The sequence below is a fragment of the Nesoenas mayeri genome, assembly GCF_963082525.1.
Source record: "Nesoenas mayeri genome assembly, chromosome: Z".
NCBI lineage: Eukaryota > Metazoa > Chordata > Aves > Columbiformes > Columbidae > Nesoenas > Nesoenas mayeri.
Window position 1 is genome coordinate 35,440,430 of NC_137542.1, and position 22,017 is coordinate 35,462,446.

The 22,017-nt window shown below is 40.9% G+C and overlaps 1 protein-coding gene across 3 annotated transcripts in view; it reads left to right on the plus strand.

The window, feature by feature from the left end:
- The window catches only part of LOC308051652 (E3 ubiquitin-protein ligase KCMF1), a 57,030-nt gene that overhangs the window by 22,286 nt on the left and 12,727 nt on the right, over positions 1–22,017 (plus strand). For all 3 annotated transcript variants that reach the window (XM_080362215.1, XM_080362214.1, XM_080362216.1), the window contains 2 exons: positions 4,378–4,545; positions 18,733–18,872. In XM_080362215.1, coding sequence (XP_080218341.1) covers positions 4,515–4,545; positions 18,733–18,872 — 171 coding nt within the window. In that variant the 5' untranslated portion in view covers positions 4,378–4,514. The remainder of the gene's footprint in view (positions 1–4,377; positions 4,546–18,732; positions 18,873–22,017) is intronic.

Here is a 22,017-nt window from a genome sequence, read left to right on the forward strand (position 1 = left end):
GGCAGGAACATATTCCAGTATCTCTATATAGCTTGTCTTTGACCAGGTGTTCTTCATAAGAAAAACAAACAAAACAGACAAAAAACCAAACCAAAACAAACCCAAACAAACAAAAAAAAAACCCACAAAAAAACAACAACCAACCAACCAACCAAAAACCTGCTGAGTTTTGTACATTTTCTCTGGTCATTTTTATCTGGACCAGGTTATTTGGCTTTTAATATTATTATTCTAATTGCCCATAGTATCTGAGGAGGCCAAGTGGTGAAAAAATCCTTTCCTGTGTTACAAATGGATGTCAACACAAGGCAGTATGGGCTTTGAAGGTTGAGGATGCTTTACTTGATTTTTATACCTTACATTTACATGTAATTGTAAAAAAATAATTCTGATGTATGTGGTATTTGAACCACACTTCTGTAGAGCATTATTCTCTCCATTATGAAATCAGACTCTGCTTCCTTGTTAAACCTGTGAGAAGTGGCTTTCAGTTTAGTTAATTCCTAGCAAAAATAATTCTATGTCATAAAAGCAAATAATATTTGACTATCAGAATCAAAGCAGGAAAGGTGTTAAGGGGTGTTTTGGGGTGCAGTGGTGGTGTTCTTTGGTGGTGTTTCTGGTTTTGGTTTGTTCATGGGTTTTTTTGGTGTTTTTGTTTGGGTGTTGTGTGGTGTTTTGCGTGGGTGTGCTTGTTGTTTGTTTGTTTGTTTAATAGAACATCACTGTTCAGCATGCTACAGATAAAATGCTTTGTGGTAATATCTTCCCTGAAGTCACTGGCCATGATTAGTTGAAGATATGGGACGACTTGTCATAAAAATAGTAAGAATTTTTTATTGAAGGGGAAAACCTTATTTTATGAATGGGACTGTTAGGTGTGTCCTGATTCATTTCACTCAAAATATGAAGCTGGAGAGACTGTGACTGTTGATATTGCAAGGGAATACTTCTGAAGAAACTTTCAGAACTTGAAGTTTGATAACTAAATGTAAACTTAACCAAAATTCCTTAGGCTTTTAGCACAATGCTTCCCTCTAGTGGAACAGTGTTACCTTAGAAAAAAAACCAACCCAACACATTCTTTGTCAGTGAGCACCAAGGTTTTAATTAAACATCATACCTGCAATGCAGTGTATGTGGTTACTTGTAGAGCAATAACAAATTAGAAAAAAATTGAGGAAGCCTCCTCTATCACCTGTAATAATGAAAATGTAATCTAATTAAAATGGATATTTCTTATTCTGATCATTCTAAATTGTTGCTTTGCAAAAGATTAATCAGGAGTTCTCATTGAATACCAACTCATTTGGGGTTAATAAGGTTTCACTTAAGGATTCTTTTAGAAGTCAGTAGCATTTAGTGCAAACTAGAAATGTATGCTAAATGTCTAAATCCTTGTCACACATAGTTCAGGCTCTTTTTTTGGTTGGTTGTTCACTTTTGTTCCCCACGTCAGAGAAGACCCCTCTAGAGCATGTTTTCTTCTCAAAATGTGTGATTAATATGAATGCATCTAGTTTAATCTGACATTCTTGAATCTGTAACATACCTGCTGTATTTGCAAATGTAAGGTAAATCCAAGCAAATTTTGGATAGGTGTCTGGTGAAAAAGTTGCTGTGCTGACTGGAATATGTTGTCTTTGTGTGTTTGGGGTTTGGAATTTCAGTTGATGTACAGATTAAAGTAGAGAAAAATGAAAAAAAACCTCAAAGCTTTGATAAGGAGATAAGTGTGTACTATAGTAGAAAGAATAGGATGAGAGGAGATTATTTCCATGCCTACTTCAGTTTCAAGATCCCAGACTGGATAGATGGATGATGTTTTGGCAACCAAGTAATAATAGGAAAAACTGTAATGGACCTGACTTTGAGACTGTTGTAAAAAAGGAAGAATAAATGACATAATTTCTGGAAAAGAGATCCTACTGGATTTGGGGGGAAGTCTGGGGTTTTAAGCTTGAGTTTAGTATCCAAACTGAGGTTTTAAATTTAATTCTCATTTTTATTTTGGTGGTTTTCATTCTCTGATACACAAAAGGATATAAAACTAACGTGTTACATCCCCAGCTGTCAGCCTGTTTCTCAAAGGGGAGGATGTGGTAGTTGTGGCAAAATATTAACCTTGAGACAAGTACAAAACATGATGTCTCTACAACTTTGTTATTCTTTTGATCTGCCTTCACCAACCATAGTGATGTGTTACGCTAATGTTAGTTTTTCTGTTCATCTCAGGTTCTAGACTTTCTCATAACTGATCGTAAGAAGCGAAAGTCATCTGTTTGCAGACCTTGTATTGCATTTCCACTGGAAATGTTAATACAAACATGCTGTGATTTATCTTCATGGCTGAATTTCTCCAAAGTTAATATTGAAAAGTATTGACATGAGGAAAATGTGTAAATGAAATCTTATTTCAACGTGCTAGTTGTCAAGTAGGGACAATATAGATGTTTGAGAGAACATGTGGTTATGAACCTGATCATCCCTTACGGTGGGAGGGACTTTGCTCCTTCAGTCCCTGTCTTGCAGTTCATCCACTCAAAAAAATGTGGGAAGAGAGCTTGCTGATGAAGACCGAGGCAAAGAAGTTGTTGGGTACCTCAGCCTTCTCCTTGTTATTACCAGTTTGCCAGTTGGTGTGGGAAGTACACTGTCTTTGACCTTCCCTTTTTGGTTGTCCTACTTGCAGAAGCCCTTCTTGTTATTCTTTGTGTCCCTTGCCAAATTCAGCTCCAGCTGTACCTTGGCCTTATCTCTGCACAACCAGGCGGTGTCCTTATACTCTTCCCAGGATCCCTGTCCCTGCTTCCACTGCCTGTGCATTTCCTTCTTGCCTTCTAGTTTGACCAGCAGATCTTGACTCAGCCATGCAGGCCTCTTGCCCTCCTTACCTGATTTCTTACACCTGGGGGTTGCAAGCTCTTGTGCTCTATGGAAGGTGTCTTTAAAGATAATACTGCTCTGTTCTGCTCCCTTGGTCCCTGAGGGCAGCTAACCAGGGGGCCCTGTTGACCTTGAAGAGCTGGAAGTTTGCTTTCCTGAAATTCAGGGTCATGACTTTACTCTTCACCTGTCCCACATCCTTCAGGACTGCAAATCCCATGATCACTGCAGCCCAGGCTGCCTCCAATCTTGACTTCACTGACATGCTCACTTGCATTGCTGATCGTTGGGTCCAGTATTGCATCCCCCTGATAGGACTGTCTGTTACCTGGTTTAGGAAGTTATCCTCAATGCACTCCAGTATTATGTGTGGTAAAGCTTCTGTTCAGATGGTACAAAGTGGAGTAGCACAACAAAAATAATAATAATAAAAAAAAATCTGTAATTAACACCAATTCTCTGTTGGTTAAGCTTAAAAAAAAAATATATATATATATATAAAATATACATATATATATATATAATATACATATATATATATATAGGGGATTGGATAATGTGACTGTTTCATTCTGGCAGTTACATTTCTCTAAAGTTGTTTGTGCTTGTACCAAGCTGTGAAGAACATGTCTTAGCTGATGCTGAAAGAGGATATTGATAAAAATCCTGCCTTAATTGTATAGACTGGTTTCTTTTGTGGAGGCCCTTAATTTGTACTGCAGTTGAAGGAAATTTATGTTACACATGACAGGATACCAGACACTTCCTGCACTTGACTAAGTAACTAAGAGAGAACTGAAACCACACAGAGAAAACTGAAAATGTTTGGAAGCTATAAAGGTTTTCTCTGACACAAGCAGTGTGACTATCTCACAATACAAAGACTGAGTTGGAGAAAGAAGTAGGGTGGAGAGAACTGGTGCAAGCTAACTTCAAAAAATACCTTTTTTTTTTTTTTCTGTTATTTAAAGTGGGAAAAGGTCATAATTTCTGCCCCACATAGAGTGTCAGGGTTCATTATGATGTTCTTTAGAATTAAAAGTATTAGTAAGTATGACAGTAAAGGATGAAAAGTTAGTGGACTCTTGTTAGTGGTTGGGTTGGTTATTATTGTTTTTTCCTCTCAATCTGCAATTATACCATTCAGCTTTTAAGTGTGTGGCCCAAGATTCCTAACTGAACAGTCAAAATACTAGCCAATACTGCCAGGTAAGGGTGCCTATAAGAAGGCGCGTCCAAAGAGATTTTGTAACTTATTATTTCAGGTGCTTGAGTTTGCCTGTATTTTACTGCAAGAATTCAGAATTCTAGTTGTGAGAGAGCAGTGTCTTTCAAAGGCATAAATGTGTTAAAATATTGAGTCTTGTGTGTCAGCTGCACATGTCAGAGATGGCTGGTTCCTTTTAGTGGTTGAGACACAATAGCAACAAATCTGCGTCATTTAAAAAAGTGTATTTATTGCTGTGTTAAAGCAATTCTATTTGTTTACAGGTGTCAGCTGTGATGCATGTTTAAAAGGAAACTTTCGAGGTCGCCGATACAAGTGTTTAATTTGCTACGATTACGATCTGTGTGCAACTTGTTATGAAAGTGGTGCAACGACGACAAGGCATACAACTGACCATCCAATGCAGTGCATACTAACAAGAGTAGATTTTGGTAAGTGATAACTTCAAGCTCTAGTAATTTGCTGCTCAGTTGTGTCTGCAAACATAATACGGATTTTCGTCTTTCTACTTATTAATCACTGCCCACATTAGCACACCGAAAATAACAGCAAGTTCTTGTCCTCCTTAAACAGGCATGTTTTCTTTGATTCTAGCATAGAACTGCTTTATGCATTTCATTTTAATTGGTGCCTATATATTTTTAATCTTTCTAGTCTGATAATAGCAGGTTATCAGACTAATAAATACACTTAAGCTTCTTGCCCCAGTATGCTTTACTTGAGAGCCACAGTGGACATGCAGAAAAATACTGGTGAGATTTTGTAAGGCAGATTATTCACTGGTGGATTATGTGAGACTGTAGATACAGCGGAGGTAGTGATGGGCTATAATGAGTGTAAAAGATTAGTGGCAAGGACTAGCAGGTAGTCTTCCTGGAACTCTTTTGAAGATGATATAATTTAAGAATTACTTTTAACTGTAAAGCCATGTCAATATTTAAAATAAAAAATACTTGTTCTTGTCCCCTATCCTGCTTGTTGTTTCTGTGGTGTCATATTTGTGACAGGTTGTAACTCACAAGATACTTGTGTGACAAGCATCTGCTCTAAGATGTTGCTGCTGCTTTACATGTATTTCATTTTATGTTAAGCCCATGGGGCTAACATTCTAACTGTTTGTTTTAAAGTGATTCCAGCTGTATTGTTCTTATACTGAATTCTTTAAAAAATTATGATTTCTTAAAAGCTGAAGCCTTATGAATTCTGAATTTACTTCTTTCGCTTTTTTATTAAAACATAAGTAAAAGCTACATCTTCACTGCTTTAGAGCTTAGATAATAGCTATATGTAGAAACATGTATTAGGTTTCTCAAAAGAACCTTTGAATGAAGATGTCTTTCATTTTCTTGTAATTCTTAGGCCTCCAATTGCCCTAAGACTGCCTCGTCATGAGTTCAAATGCAGGCCCTGGGAATCCAGGGTTTGGCAGGAGATAATTTAGTGCATTATCAATAATACTTGACAGCATTTTAGCTTCCACATGTTTCTCACTGGGCTTCTTTTTTCAGTCTTTCTAGTGAGTTAAAATATTTGTGTACAAGTATATTAATTCAGGATTCTGGTCACTGTTTGTGATGCAGAGTTCAAACATCTTAGCCCTGTAGCAGCAGTTGTTCTTGGATATTACACATGGGCTAAAAGGACAGCATTGACATAAACATAAAATACTCCTTATAGGGGAAAGAGGACTGAAACATGTTTGCTATGAAGCCTTAAGCTAATGTTAAATGTCAAAGCTTTCAATGTGAGGAAACTTCTTCTAAACACTTCTCTCTTAAAAAATTGCCCATTATCAGAACCTAGGAATGTCTACGAAATGCATGTTGTTTCTTGCAACTTGGATATTTCTTTTTTGGAAGTCTTTGATAAATGTATCTTTTGGTTTAGTTAATTTTATTTGTGTATTTTGTGTGATGAGGGAGGGGTTATTTTTTACTATTTAAGTCTGCATGAAGAATACAGATGGCCAGATAGAAGAAGGTTCGCAATGAAGTACTGAGATGGGTAATGGGATTCTGAGAGCTACGTCTGAATTGCTTGGCATTTGTGCTACTATGGCTTCTTTAAATAAAAAGAATAAGAAATCAAGCCCTAGACGTTTCATATGGCTTGATACCTGAGCGTTGTTCGCACATAACCAGTGTTAGAAAAAAAATCACTGCAGCTCAGCTCTGCAGCAAGACTCCTGGTTTGATTAACACTGTAGAACAACAACAGAAAATAATACATCACCACCAGATTATGAACCACGACAAAGGTTGATGGCAGCCAAGTGACCTGGTACGCTTATACACTAGGGAATGAATTAGGGAATGTTTATAAATAATATATGCCTTAGGGCTCAGGAAGGTCTGTGGCATCATTCTTAAAATGTTTTTATTTTATAGTTCTCTGTAGAACATAAGACTGAAAGGAGTGTGCCTTTACAGTATTGTATAGATGCTTAGAGAAACTCTGGTAACTTTTCAAGGAGCCCTGTATAGCTAAGGAGATCATGTGACTTTGAGGGGAAAAAAAAAGAAAAATTGAGCTAATGAATGTTAAGTTTCATTAGAAAATCAATATGAATGGTAGGGCTAGTCTAGAATGATCTGTTTAAGAGTTGTCAGGATAGCTGTATTAATCAATATTAAAAATTGCTAAGGAAGCATCTGTTAATGGGGTAAAAGAAAAAATCTGAAGGGCAATGTAAAACCAAATGACATTGAAGTACACGGTGTTTCAAAAAGATGGACCCAATTTCAAAACAGTAGTGATTTCACATTGGCTCCATCTTTTTGAATCAGGCTGTAATGAAGTCTTCAGTCACTTCTTAGTTAGGTAAGAAGTAAAATGAAAGCAGAATGTTTTTTTAGTATGTGACAGTACGAGTAGATTTCAGTAGAAACACAGAATGTAAGGCTGTTAGTGTAGATATGTATGCAAATTGTGCTTTACCTTGCCGTTGACAAACTTCAATATTGCTGTCTGTAATCAGGTTTGATTTATTTTGTGTCTAATTCTTAGGCAAAGGGAGATGCTAAATAATGGTTACCTTAATAATGTGTGGTGTGAGGTCTGGCTGGATTCACCAGAATTCTATTTGAGGATTTTATGATTTTTCAACCACTAGAACAAGATCTGTCTGCTAGGTGCATATCTTGCTAAGTCAGAGCATGACAGAGTGATCTGTTTAGAAGAGGAGTCTGGAGATCATCTGATACAACCTTCTGTTGGAAGGAGGGACATCAGCTGGGCTATCCCATCAAGCCAAGTCTTGAGTATTCCCATCAAGGGAGTTTTCCTCACTTTTCAGCTACCTATTCCAGTATTCAGTTCTGTAACAGTGAATGGTTTTTTTGTTTATTTATTTCCCCTTATCCAAGCCAGATTTCTCTTACGACACCTTGTGCTTGCAGCGTGTAACTGTGCTTCATTTTGAAGGGCATACCTCTACTTCCTCTACATCTGCTTTTTCTGTACAAGAAGCTGGAGACAAGGTCCACCTTGAGCCTTCTCTAGTGTAGATGAACACTTTTCCTTCAGCCATTCTTCTGTGAAGTTCTCCAAGCCTCTTACTGTCTTGATGGACACAAATGTATGCATGCACACACAACAAACACAAAAAGCTCCTAGATTTTATTTCAGTATCTGTCTTGAATTGTAGATTTCAAAACTGAACCCTGTGTTGCTGGTGTTGCATATAGCAAGTGCCAAGTAACATGGGGTAATGATGTCGCTTGATTTGATGGCCATTCTCTTGCTGATTTAGCCCAGGTCATGGTTTGCCTTGAGTGATGCAGGGGCACACTGCTGGCTTATGTTTGGCTTGCTTTCCACTGGGATCCCCCGGTCCTTTTCAGCAGAGCTGCTCCCCAGCTAGTTGACCCTGCCTTTGAGCAGCAGCTGCTGTCTTGGTGCTGCTCGGTATTGGTAGACAGGTTGCAAATCCTCTTGTCTTCATTAGCATCTGTGCTTGTTCAAGGCTTCAGCATAACCAGGTGGATAGATGATAGCAAAACAGTGGATGTGTTCTATCTTGATTTCAGTAAAGCATTTGACACAGTCCCCTCACAGCATCCTCGCAGCTAAACTGAGGAAGTGCAGACTGGTTGATCGGGTAGTAAGGTGGACTGTGAACTGGCTGAAGGAAAGAAGCCAGAGAGTTGTGGTCAATAGGGCAGAGTCTACTTGCAGGCCTGTATCTAGTGGAATCCCTCAAGGGTTGGTATTGGGACCAGTATTATTCAATATATTCATTAATGACTTGAATGAGGGAATAGAGTCAGTAAGTTTGCTGATGACACCAAGCTGGGAGGAGTGGCTGACATGCCAGAAGGCTGTGCTGCCGTCCAGCAAGACTTGGACAGGCTGGAGAGTTGGGTGGTGAAAAAAATTAATGAAATATAACAAGGGCAAGTGTAGCGTCTTGCATCTGGGTTTGAACAACCCCAGATTCCCGTATATGTTGGGGAACGACCTGTTGGAGAGCAGTGTAGGGGAAAGGGACCTGGGGGTCCTGGTGGACAGCAGGATGACCATGAGCCAGCACTGTGCCCTTGTGGCCGGGAAGACCAATGACATCCTGGGGTGTATTAGAAGGGGTGTGGTTAGTAGGTCAAGAGAGGTTCTCCTCTCCCTCTACTCTGCCCTAGTGAGACCGCATCTGGAATATTGTGTCCAGTTCTGGGCCCCTCAGTTCCAGAAGGACAGGGAACTGCTGGAGAGAGTCCAGCGCAGGGCAACAAAGATGACTAAGGGAGTGGAGCATCTCCCTTATGAGGAAAGGCTGAGGGAGCTGGGTCTCTTTAGCTTGGAGAAGAGGAGACTGAGGGGTGACCTCATGAATGTTTATAAATATGTAAGGGGTGAGTGTCATGAGGATGGAGCCAGGCTCTTCTTGGTGACAACCAATGATAAGACAAGGGGCAATGGGTACAAACTGGAACACAAGAGGTTCCACTTAAATATGAGAAGAAACTTCATCTCAGTGAGGGTGACAGAACACTGGAACAGGCTGCCCAGGGAGGTTGTGGCGTCTTCTTCTCTGGAGACATTCAAAACCCACCTGGGCACATTTCTGTGTAACCTCATCTAGATGTTCCTGCTCTGGCAGGGGGATTGGACTAGATGATCTTTCGAGGGCCCTTCCAATCCCTAACATTGTGTGTTTCTGTGATATAGTTCTTATTGTTGGGGGGCAGCAAGCCCAGGCCTGCTCCACAAGCTGGGAGCTGAAGGTGGCCACAGCACAGGCAGGGACATAGTCCTCACTGACAGGATGTGAAGGGTAGGGTTGGTAATGGGAGCAGGTCCTGCTGACAGTCTCAGACAAAGCATGTATAACAAGTCAGCTCTGGGGTCCATGGAGGAATCCTACTGAAGGCAGGAGGAGGGCAAGATGCAGCTGCAGCATAGATGCCTAGACCTTAGATATAGCCCATGAACAAAGGGTGTGTGTGGAAGTCTGCTTTGAGGCTGGTCAAGGCAGCTAAGGCCTGTGGGTCAGCTCAGGGCCATCCCCTCTGCCAGGGAAGCAAACACCCCGCTGCTGCTGGACAAATAACTGAATACCTCCCATGTAGTCATTGTCAGCCCCAGCAGGGTGTCTCTCATACAGAAGCAGTTAGCCCAGTGCTATCTGGCTGTGAGGTTGAATGCTGTGATTGGCAGCTGATGAAACAGCATGAAGAAAAACGGAGGTTGTGCTATTTCTTCCTGCTAGACATAACTGTACTGGAAAGTTGCTGAATGAAATAGTGTTCTAGCTGTAAGAAATGAGCAGCTGTTTACAGATTCAACTGAGCTGGTATTTTACTCTAGCAAACGTGGCTCTTGCACTGCCTTTGTAGTGAAAGGGGAGAGTTCCAAGTGAGGTGAGTAGACATCCCATCTGTTAAGAGTAGATCCCTCCTGTCTGTAAAGCTGGACAGCATTGGTGATTAACAGAATATTAGAATCTAGATCAGTATTACAGCTATGTCACCATGTATCTTTGTTTCATAGGATCACTCATAAGATAATTCTGGTTGGAAGGGATCTGTGGAGGTCTCTGGTCCAACCTTTTGCTCCAGGCTGTTAGGTAAGACTAGGATAATTAGGTCTTTGCCCATTTGGGTCTCTAAAATCTCCATGAATGGAAATGGCACAGGCTGTTTGGGTATTTTCTTCAGTGCCTGTCTACATAGGGGGAAAAATGTTTTTCCATACATTCTCTTGCCCTGTACTGCAGCACTTTGAAGAGCCTGGCTATATCTACTTGACCTTGTCTCTGTAGGTATGGAGGCAGCTGTTGGGTGACCCAAAGCTGTCTGCTCCAGGCTGAACTGGTGCTGGCCCTGCAGGCTCTTCTAACACAGTGAGTGCTCCAGCCTTGCCATCTTAATGGCCTTCTGCTGGACTCACTTCCATTTAGTGTTGCCCCTGTACTATGAAGCCCCAAACAAAATGCCATGATGGGATGAGGCTGGTGGGTTGTCGAGGGTTAAGATTGCGGGGTGACAATAAAACCCTGGCAGATGTATTGTTAACCCCCTCTTCCCCCCCACTCCCCCCTTTTGCCCCTCCCTCTCCCCCCTTCCACTCAGGACAGGTGATCGGGAGAGAAAAAGAAGGACAGAGAGAAGAGAGTTAAAAAAATTAAAGATGTTTTACTAATGCTACTAATAAGAATAGAGAAAATAATACAAAATATACAAAACCAATCTTGAAAGTCTCAGCAACTGCAGAGCCAGCACCCAAAGTCCTGGATTAGACTCCACAGCCAACCAGAGCTGGATTCAGTCTGTCACTAGGCCTCAGTTCGCAGGGACGACTAGCAAGGTCCTCTCCTAATGTCGGCCATAGGGAAAAAAAAGGAAAAAAAAGGGACGAGATCCTCGTGATCTCCCATTTTATATGAAGTATTCACGTGAATGGAATGTTATACACAGTTGGTCAGTTGTTCCTCGTCGTCCCTCTCACGAGATGTCCATCCATGCTTATCAATAAGTTTGCATTCCATTGCTAGGTTTTACCAAAACATGTGTCTGGTTCTCCAGGAAAATGCAGTTAATATGAGGGCTTCAGCTGACAGGCAAAATTCACTGAAAGAGAAACTTGTTTTTAACAAAACCAGGACATGGGTGCTGAGCCAAGGGGATCACCCCTGCTCCTACTGCTACTCCTCTAGGCACATGACTCTCCCCTGCTCAGCTCGCTGCCCCCAGTGCCATCACCTCAGAGCTGCTCCCTAGCCCTGCCAGCATCGCTGACCAGGTCTGCTGGCCCTGGGGCAGGGCTGGACTGAATTTCACAGAATCACAGAATGGTTGGGGTTGGAAGGGATGTCTGGAGATCATGTAGTCCAACCCACCTGCTAAAGGAGGTTGACCCAGAGCAGATCACACAGGAATGTGTCCAGGTGAGTTTTGAATGTCTCCAGAGAAGCAGACTCCACAGCCTCTCTGAGCAGCCTGTTTCAGTGCTCTGTGACCCTCAAAGAAGTTTCTCCTCATGTTTAGATGGAACCTCCTGTGCTTCAGTCTGTACCTGTTGACCCTCGTCCTATCATTGGGCACCACTGAAAGGAATCTGGTCTCATCCTCTTGACACCCACCCATGAGATACTTATAAACATGGATAAGATCCTCACTCAGCCTTCTCTTCTCCAGGATGAACAGACCCAGCTCTCTCAGGCTCTCTTCATAAGAAAGGTGCTCTAGGCCCCTAATCACCTTCCAAGCTTGCTGCTGAACTCCCTTTAATAATTCCTTGTCCTTCTTAAACTGGGGAGCCCAGAACTGAACACGGTACTCCAAGTGTGGCCTCCCCAGGGCAGAATAGGGGGGTGAGCATAACCTTCCTTGACCTGTTGGTCACACATTTCCAATGCATCCCAGGATAGCGTTGGCCTTCTTTGCCACAAGGGCGCATTGCTGACTGACAGTCAACCTGTTGTCAACCAGAACGCTCAAGGCCTTCTCTGCAGTGCTGCTTTCCAGCAGGTCAAGCCCTAGCCTGTACTGGTACCTGGGGTTATTCCTCCTGAGGTGCAGGACCATACAATTGCCCTTGTTGAATTTAATTGGGTTCTTTTCTGCCCAGTCCTCCAAGCCTGTCCAGGTCTCCCTGAATGGCAGCATAACCTTGTGGTGTGTCAGCCCTTCCTCCCAGTTTGGTATCATCAGCAAACTTGCTGAGGGTGCAACTTGTTTCTTCATCCAGGTCATTGTTAAACAGGTTGAACAGAACTGGACCTAACACTGACCCCTAGGGAACCCCACTAACTACAGGCCTGAACTACTGGCTAGAACAACCAGACTGTGCACCATTGATCACAACCCTCTGAGCTCTGCCATCCAGCCAGTTCATGATCCATCTCACCTTGCATTCATCCAGCCTGCACTTCGTGAGCTTACCTATGAGGATGTTGTGAGAGATGGTGTCAAAAGCCTTGTTGAAGTCAAGGTAGACAATGTCCACTGCTCTTCCCTCGTCTACCCAACCAGTCATGCCATCCTAGTAGGCTATCAGGTTGGTTAAACGTTATTTCCCTTTGGTGAACCTGTGCAGACTGCTCCTGCTAACTTTCTTTTCCTCCACATGCTGGGAGATGACATCCAGAATGAGCTGTTCCATCACCTTTCCAGGGGTGGAGGTGAGGCAGTGACTGTCCTGTAGTGTCCTTTTTGCCCTTTGTGAAGACTGGAATGATGTTTGCTTTCTTCCAGTCCTCAGGTACCTCATCTATTCTCCAAGACCTTTCAAAGATGATGGAGAGTGGCTTTGCAGTAACATCTGCCAACTGTGTCAGCACTCATGAGTGTATCCCATCTGGGCCCATGGATTTGTGGATGTCCAGTTTGCCTAAATGATCACTAACCAGATCCTTCTGAACCAAGGGAAAGTCTGCCTTTTGCCTGACATTCTCTCCTCTCTCTAGGGTCTGGTATTCCTCAGGGCTTCTCTCAGCAGTAAAGACAGAAGCAAAGAAGGCATTAGCTAACTCTTCTTTGTCTGTATCATCTGTCACCATGCCCTCCTCATTCAGCAGTGGACCTACATTTTCTCTAACCTTCCTCTTTTTCTTAAGATTTCCACTGACGCATTCCTTTGTGCGTATGTTCAGAGTGTAGGTAAGCATTTTTTCTTTAAGTTTATAGCAGAGTGACTAGCATGTTTTAGCATGTTTTTTGTTCAGAAAATCTGCATCAAACCAGGACAAACAGCAGTTTTAAGGCTAGTACTATTTTGTACAGTATGGCTGCTTGATCAGTGGTACAGGAATAAGTAAATGCTTTGGAAAATGTGCTGTGTTACCATCATGTTGTTTCTTCAAACATTGAAAAAAAAATGGAACAAATACACTATAACTTGTATAATACCAGCATTTTTAGCTATACGTGTATATCAAATTGAAATTACATTACTCATATGAAAAGTGAAACTAAAATTCCTGACTCCTGTCTAGCCTTGTACAGAAGTATGTACAGAAAGCAAGGACAAACTGTTAGAAAATGTAGTCCTGAATCACCTCTTTCAAAGATTGATGTTTATTGAATGAATCTTGCTGTACTTCTGTCTCATTACTTACCTCCTGCCAAGTTTAAGAGTGGGTTAGTTAGGTTAAAATGTTAAATACAAGCAATCTGTATCTATAGATAATAAAGCAAGAGTGCTCATATTTTCACATCAAATTAGGTTGTTGGCTGCCTTTTTTTTTTTTTCAGGAAAAGCTGTAATGTCTAAACACTGAGCTTGAAATCTAACTTCATAAGCTATTGTTGAGTCCCCTTTAAACAATTTTGTGATCCTTTTACTCCTTTGTATTCTTCTTCTAATTGATAAGCAGCGTAGGTAATGAATCTTCTAGAGGGTTGTGATTTAGTGTGGCTTTCTTTTGTACTCAGCAACATTGTCTTCCTAGCTACTTTGAAAAGAGGGCTTTAGAGGTGTAGATGAATTTCAAGAGCTTTGGACTCCTGCTTTTGTGTAGGAAGGTATTTGGAAAGAAATACGTGATCTGAAACATTTCTTTGTGGCCAGAAGGGATAAGTCTTTGGTCATGGGCCAGTTGTGCCATAACAGTAATACAATTGTAGGCTGGGTTACTTCTGCAGCTATGAAGGTGTGGCCTTTTCATTTTTTCCCATATGTTCATAATTTTTAGGGTTTTTTATATACTTGTAAAAACTAATTGGAGAAATATCCATTTACAGAGACATCAACACTAAAATTGGACACAAAGATGTGTGATATCACTTAATTACCAACCTCTTCTAAAAAAATATATCGTTTGAAAGGGACAGATTTTTATTGTAAGAGGTGGAGAGAGATTAAAGTTGAGAGGAAAAAAGAGAGGTAGTAAACTTCCAACGGAAAAATATTTGGATTTGCAATTACTCATTTCACTTCTGACAGGTGCATTCTTTATTTATTCCCCCCCCCCCCCCCCCCCCCCCCCCCAATATGAAGGCATATTAGTTTAGCATGGACATATGTGTTTACTGTGTATTAGCAGAAAGATGTGGAAGGTTGTGGGGAAACATGCAGGAGTATAATCTGGAGTCTGGAAAGAACTCAGATTTTTATTTTTTATTTATTAAATGACTTGTTTGATGTCCTTTAAAAGCAGGGACCAGAAACACAGGATTTGACAGTACTTGTCATACCTCTCTCCTCTCTGGCAGAACAGTGTGTACTGCTGGAATTCTTGACATCTGGACTGAGCTAACAGCATATCTAAGGAAAAGATACTTTTGCTTGCATGCTGATCTATTTACTGCTGTCTTCAGACTGGTTGTAGCCCTGTGCCGTTTGCTTAGGTGGGAAGTTGGAGTTGGTATTTCTGCCTTACTCAGAAATACTTACATTAATGAAATAGCGAGGTTTATAGGTAGAGGTTTTTAGCTCACCTGATAGTTTTGAGGGATTTCTTTTCATTTTAGATAGTTCATGCAGAAGTTAGTTTTTTATACAAATCCCTTGAAGAATAAGATGTTTTACCTCTTTTTTCACTAGCTTGTCTCTTTGAGTCATCATCTTGTTTTATCCAGATCAGTATATAAGATGCCAGGACTTACAAAATTCCCAGAGATGAGTCTGCTTAGCCTAAAGAGTCCTCAAAGGAAGTTTTGACTTGGTGCTCTTGCATGTGTGTGTATGTTTGCAGTGATGGAGAATTTCAGTTTTCCAATCAGTAAACAGGTACTTAATCATCATTATGAGGATTGTACCAAATCTTGAGGGAAATCAGAGGATCAACTAAACAAACTGTCATTATCTTTTGATGTGTTTGTGACTGGCATTTTTGCTGTTCCCACAAGCATGCAGAATTTTTTTGCAGTAGTTCTTTCTCAGTTACTAGGTTTCAGAGAACCCTACAGTATTTGCTAGTTTAGGCAGATTAAATGCAGTTAAATTTTGAATTCTTCTTAACTATTCAGTTCAAAAGTTTGGCCATCGTACTTATTTTGTTCCCATATCTTTATTATAAAGTTCCAACTCTCTATCTTTAGGACACTGGAAAAGTGAGAACTGAAGTTTTTATTTCCTCTGTGCAATGATACCATTTGCTGTATACTGTAACAACTGGCTCAATGATCTGCTTTAGAATTTTTCTTCATATAGTTGCAAGGAGGATTTTTTGTCCATGATCATTGAAGCATTTTTCACTTATCTGTTCTAGACATCCATAATTTTGAATCCTTTGCCTTTCAGGTATATTTTTCTGAAAGAAAATCTGTTCAGAGTCTGTGTGGCTGATACATTCAGAGACTGTTTTAGTGACTGCTTAGAACTTTGTCCCATGTAAACCTTATTGGTGCTTTCCTCACTTGAAACCATGACATGACTCAAATTCTTCATATTTGTGTATGCTGCACCATATTGTTAATTTGTTTTTACCCACATTCAAGTTTTTGTCTACATCAGAATGGGAGTCTGAATGTGATACTTGGATAAACCATTGAGGAGTCCTTAGTGAAATATGTACAGAAGTGGCATTAGTTTGGAGCTCCAAAATCTTAAAGTTCTGTGAGTTATATAGATTTTCTGTGTGTAGTATCTGAAACCCTGTCTATAACACCTCATAGCAGGTTAATTTTCATTTAAGTCCTTATTGCATATCATGTAAGTAAGAGGAGAATGGAAGACCAGGAAACAAGAAAATAAGTATGCTGTAATTTCAGAGAAGTTATTCAAGTAAAAAGATAGTTTTGCATGTAAGTAAATCTAATTGGCTTATCCTGTAGGATGGTGTTACTTAACGCCTGTGCATAGGGGCCGTCAGAATTCTGAACGCTACTGGTGTAATCCTGCCTCAGAGCCGGTATTTCTGGTCACCTGTCAGAGTAATTGTACTACCAGTCTACTCAAACAGAATAAACACAAGCTTACTGTGGATAATGGACAAGAACTACAGGTAGTTTTAAAAGCTTTGGCATAGGGGAAAATGCTGCTGTTCCTGTTTCTAAGCATTCAGAACATGCTCTAAAGCTGATTGATATTTAGCTTCTAAACCAAGCAAGCAGATTTAAGTGTTCATGAGAAGGTTTCTTCCTATCTGGAAGTATTGTCATCTTCAGTTGAAAATGGTACATTTAATTGTTGGCCGACCACCTCTCCCACAAATGGGGGAAGGTATAACTTCCTCTTCCTAGTTTCACTGATTCTTCCCTTGGATTTTTAGGGGATCAGTTAAGGACAGATGTTTTGAATTCATATATACCCTATATCTTGTTGTTAGTATGCCAGCTGAATGCCAGACAACCTGTCAAGGAAACCCCTATCATTCATTTATTGGGTGACTCAGATGCATTCAGAACTGAGTTCTGGTAAATGGTGTGCAAGGACCTTTGGGATTTCTCTCTAGTAAAGATTCTGGGCATATGTTTGTGTCAGTACTATGTAAAAGACTTTCAGGTCAGGGGAAGTGGGTGCTAATCTTTTGGACATGTTTTCCAACTTACATTCATGCTGACTTTCAGTCTTTATAGCTTTCCATTTGTGTCGTGTCTGATAGGCAATTCGATTCTCTAATGAAAAGTTATTTCTGTGCCTTATTGTGTAAAACATTAAATGGAACCTCAAGTGCTGCTTTGGAGAACTTAATTGGCTTGGAATGTCTTACTTTGGCTGGTTGGACATAGTGTTTTCCTTGTCTGTATGAAAATAAACCTAGATTCAGGATGGTATTCAAGCTTAGTGTGATAGTTAATAATTTGATGAACCGGTTAAAATGCTCAATGTGTCAAGTAGTGTTTCTTTGGCAAGGCTGGCTGTTTCCTTGGGCATTTCTTACCATGCTTCTTAAAGGGGGATCTTTCTCTCATCCTCCATCATTTAAATTCTCTGGAAGCAGTTTACAAATAAGGGGAACAGGGACTTACTGAACATAAATTTTATTCTGCAATGTGTTCAATCTGGCTCTGTATCTTTAATTCTGTGTATTAGCATGTTACTGTGAAGTTCATTTTCTGTTCTGGTCTTGGAGTGTTAGCCCTTAAAACCTAGTTATATGTAAAAGACTATATGTTAATATAGTGGATTATAGATATGTACCTTTTTACCTTAAGTATAATCTTTTGTAAGGCTGCAGAAACAAAAATGCTGTTCTGTTCTTCCTAGTGATGTCCTAAAGAGAGGTCAGTAGCACAGCTGTCATAAACCGTAGCAATCTGTGACTTAAGCCATCAGAGGGACATATTCCTAACACATTAAATGGATATTGCCTTGAAGCATTCTAGTATCTGTTCAGACTTGTCCAGCTTTTAATTTATAGCAGAATATTCATAGTTCTATAAACATATTTTTCAGTTACTTATCCATGAGTCCTAGACAAAATGTAACTGTATTTTAAATTATTTTCTGGAAGAAATCATACTTTTTATCTTAATATGAGTGTGGAGTTTATTCATGTTTCCTGAAGAATACATAATACCTGCAGAGGATATGAGAGAAAAGCATTGTTTTCTTGCACAGTTTGACAAACTTTCATGTTATGTTTGGGGAACTTATGCATTAGCAAGTTAAAAGTGCCTGGTTTTCATCTGCAGTGCAAAAGTACTTAAATTCAACACACCTACAATTTGCAACCAGTGTGTAACAGATAATCAGATTCCCTTTTAACTATCTTTTATATTATACATTTGAGATGTTTCTAAAACTACTTACTGCAAAGCAATGGTTCAGCTGTAGCATAAATATTGACATAAGGTGTCACTGAGGACTTGTAAATTTTAATCTAAACTTTTGAGGTACTGTTGAGAGTTCCGCTTTTGAAAATTTCACTTATGATTGAAAAATACCATAGGTGGACCCTGGACATGGGATAATAAGAGTGGCAGAAAAGCAAAGGTTTGGCAGTATCAGTAGCAGCATCGTAGAAGTCTTGGCTCCTGTTGAGTATCAGAAAACTATGGTATGTTTGCTAATGAAAATAAAATGTAGTCTGGCTGGTTTTTGTTATCCGTGAGTGAACACATATTGAATATCAGCCTACGGCCTTTATACAAGATTAAAGTAGCCATTTCAGTTAAATACCAAATTAATTTGGCAGTGATTACAGTGAAGTATATTTATAAAGAGGGGTTTATATGAACAAAATAAATGATGCTACTGTTTTGAAGTAACCTCTGTTTTAACACTCTGTGTTCCAGATTTGTACTATGGTGGAGAAGCTTTCTCTGTAGAGCAGCCACAGTCTTTTACTTGTCCTTATTGTGGAAAAATGGGTTATACGGAAACATCTCTTCAAGAACATGTTACTTCTGAGCATGCTGAAACATCAACAGAAGTGGTAAGAAGCTTCAGAACTGGCTTTCAGTTGTGGTGGCAATGTATTAAGAAGAGTCATCTGGAAAATTGGTATCTTCCTGTTCTTTTTATTTCTTGAAGCGCAAGTTCATTTAAATGCTTTGTAGGAAGACATACCCACATTTGGAGGTGACATCAAAACTATTCTATATTTAATGAGTATCGTAATATAATGTGCTTGCTTTCTTCTGTTACGGTTGCTGTTTGGTTGTCCTGATGTAAAGGTTGCCATGTTTAGGAGTCTCTTAGCCTGTAAGATGAAATTTAGAATGTTCTCATGGTTATTGGGTATAGCCGTGTCTCCCTTTTCACAACCAGTATGCAATTGTCCTGGAAGCTCACAGCTGTGCTAGTCTTTTGTAACTGTAAGAGAAAGGAAGACATGCAGACAGTTTGGTATGTTTTTCAAATAGCTTTTGTAGTGGACCTGCTGTATTTATGCAGCAGTAGTTGCCTTTCTTCTGAAACTATTGCTGTTAAAGCAGGGTTTTTTTCCCCCATCACTAACTATTGGGACACTTGATGTGGTTGAAAACACACTTATTAAACAAGTGTCAATACAAATACTTTAATCCGAGTTGTTAGATCATACTATCCTGGTTGTCTATGGGAGCAGGAGAAGCTAGTTTAGTAGAACAGCAGCCAGGGTGCTCTGGTCTAGTTAACTGTTGTTCCATAGGTTCCTAGAAAAATGTGAATGTTTGAAGTGGACTACTCATCACCAACATTAATGTTATCTATTCTAATCTTCTAGTTTTTTTAACTTTCAAGGAGTTCTGTGGAACAAAATGAATTTTTCCTATCCAAGCCTATTAAGGGTCTTGTGGAAGGTGATAGCGGAGGTGGTTTGTCCACCTTTTGGAGACTCAAAGGTGTTCTAATCTTTCTTAAAAACTTTTAAAGTGAAACAGTTTACTTCACTATCAGTTGCACTGTAGGACTTAACTTAGACAGACACTGCAATTTTTATCATCTTCTTGAGTTTAACTTTGCAACTTTCCCCGAGGTCAGCTGGTCGGAGCCGGTGCAGCCGGAGCCGCAGCAGCAGATCCTGAGGTACAGGGGCATTTTGTGAGGTACAGGTACAGGGAAAAACCTGTGAGAGCAGCATGACCCGGCCGCTCTCAAGAGAGCGGCTGATGTGGCGTGAGCGTTGCCAGACCCATGCCCCTTGCCTTGAAAAAGCCTCGGGGAGGTGCTGGGAGGTGAGACTAGTGTGTGAGTACCAGCCACGCTGTGCTGCAGCAGCAGGTGTGGTAGCTTGTGCAGCAGGGTGCAGAGGTTGTCCCTCCTTGCTTGGTAGACCATCTCACCTATTGGCAGTCTCCCAGACTGCAGCTGATCATGGTCTCCTCCAGACAGAGAGCTTGCCCCAGAAAGACTGTGACGACCCAGACGGAGGGCCCGCCCCAGTCTGTGGCTGTTCAGGTCTCTGGCTGGAGGGAGCAGCCTGCTGCTGCCAGGGGAGGGAGGCTGGCATTCCACCTGTGTGAGGTGTAAGCAGGTGGAAGATATATTCAGCATGCTGGTGAAACTTAAGGAGGAGATCAAGAGACTGAGGACTATCAGGGAGTGTGAGAAGGAGATTGGTGGAGTAACTCCTTGGTGTGCCAGCCAGAAAGGCACCAGGGAGATACCCCCAAAAAGGTGATGGACCCCCTGCCCTGTCAGGCAGAGGGGAGAGACCTAAGCCCCTGCTCTGTTGCTGTCGGGCAGAGGTAGGGGACCAAAAAGACAAGGAGGGTTGGAAGCAAGTTCCAGTTTGGCATCGCAGGTGACCCCCCTCCCTACCTGCTTTGCTTCCTCAGGTGTCCTCCACAATAGGTTTGAGGCCCTGGATCTTGAAGGAGAGGTAGGTGAGGTGGTGGAAGGCCCGCCTACAAGTAGGGAGATGCAGTTGACTCCATACCTTGTCATACCTGATAAGGAAGAAAGAAGGGTAATTGTAGTAGGCAGTTCCCTTCTGAGAGGAACAGAGGGCCAAATATGCAGAGTTGACATTCATCACAGGGAAGTGTGTAGTCTACCTGGAGCCCGGATCAGGGATATCGTCAGGGCACTGCCCAGCCTGGTGCACTTGACAGACTACTACCCACTGCTGATTTTCCAGACAGGTGGGGAGGAAGCTGTGTCTTGTAGTCTGTGGGGAATTAAGAAAGACTTCAGGGACTTGGGACCGTGAAAGAGTCTGGGGTGCAAGTGATTTTCTCTTCCCTCCTTCCATTTTCGGGTGATTACATCAAACGGAATAGAAGGATCCAGTCCATAAATGCTTGGCTACAAGACTGGTGCTACAGGCAGGGCTTTGCGTTCTTTGGTAATGACTGCTTTTATAAGACACTGTAACGTCAGCTTTGCCTGTCCTTTTATTAATCCCAACACGTAAGCTCTCCATCAGCTCTTCACATACTCCAGCATCGATCTCACTCAAAGGGCAAGACTCCCTCTTCTGAAGAATCCGCTTCCTCTCCTTTCTAAAGAGCTCATCCTTCTGATCCAACGCTTCAGTCATGGGAGCCATTCCAGCATGTCTTTGATCTGAAGAAGACTGTAGCCGTGCAACAGCATGCAGATTTCTAGCTCATCATGGTTATTCCCTATGCTGTGTGTGTTAATATACACGCACTTTGGAAAGGGACCCCAGTGCACTGAGGTCCTGGAGATGAACTCTGGGAGAGTCTGATATTTCCTTGAAGGTGATTGTTTTAATTCCGAAGTACTTTAATGGAAAATTATACTGGTGTCTGTGGGAGTAGTCATAAGTTTTGTAATTAAGTCTCTTAAGGTTACGCACTAAAAAGAATAAGTCATGTGATTTTGGTGAGTACTAAAACCTCAGTAATTACCAGTATTTCTTTACCAGTAAATGTCCAAGGGCAATGAAAAACATTATAAGGCAGGTACAGAACAGTCTGGTTGTCAGTATGATGAGTTACTGTTGGTGTTGGGTTTCAGGTCAGTCAGCTATTCCGAATAAAATGCAGCATTCAACTAGAAGTCCACTAGCATTGTAAATAGAAAAATTTTAGGAAACTTCATCAAAAGTCATTTTTGAATCTCAGAACAAAGACATAATTTTTCTACCATTACATTGCACTGCAGCAACTTTCTCACATTAAGCAAGGCAG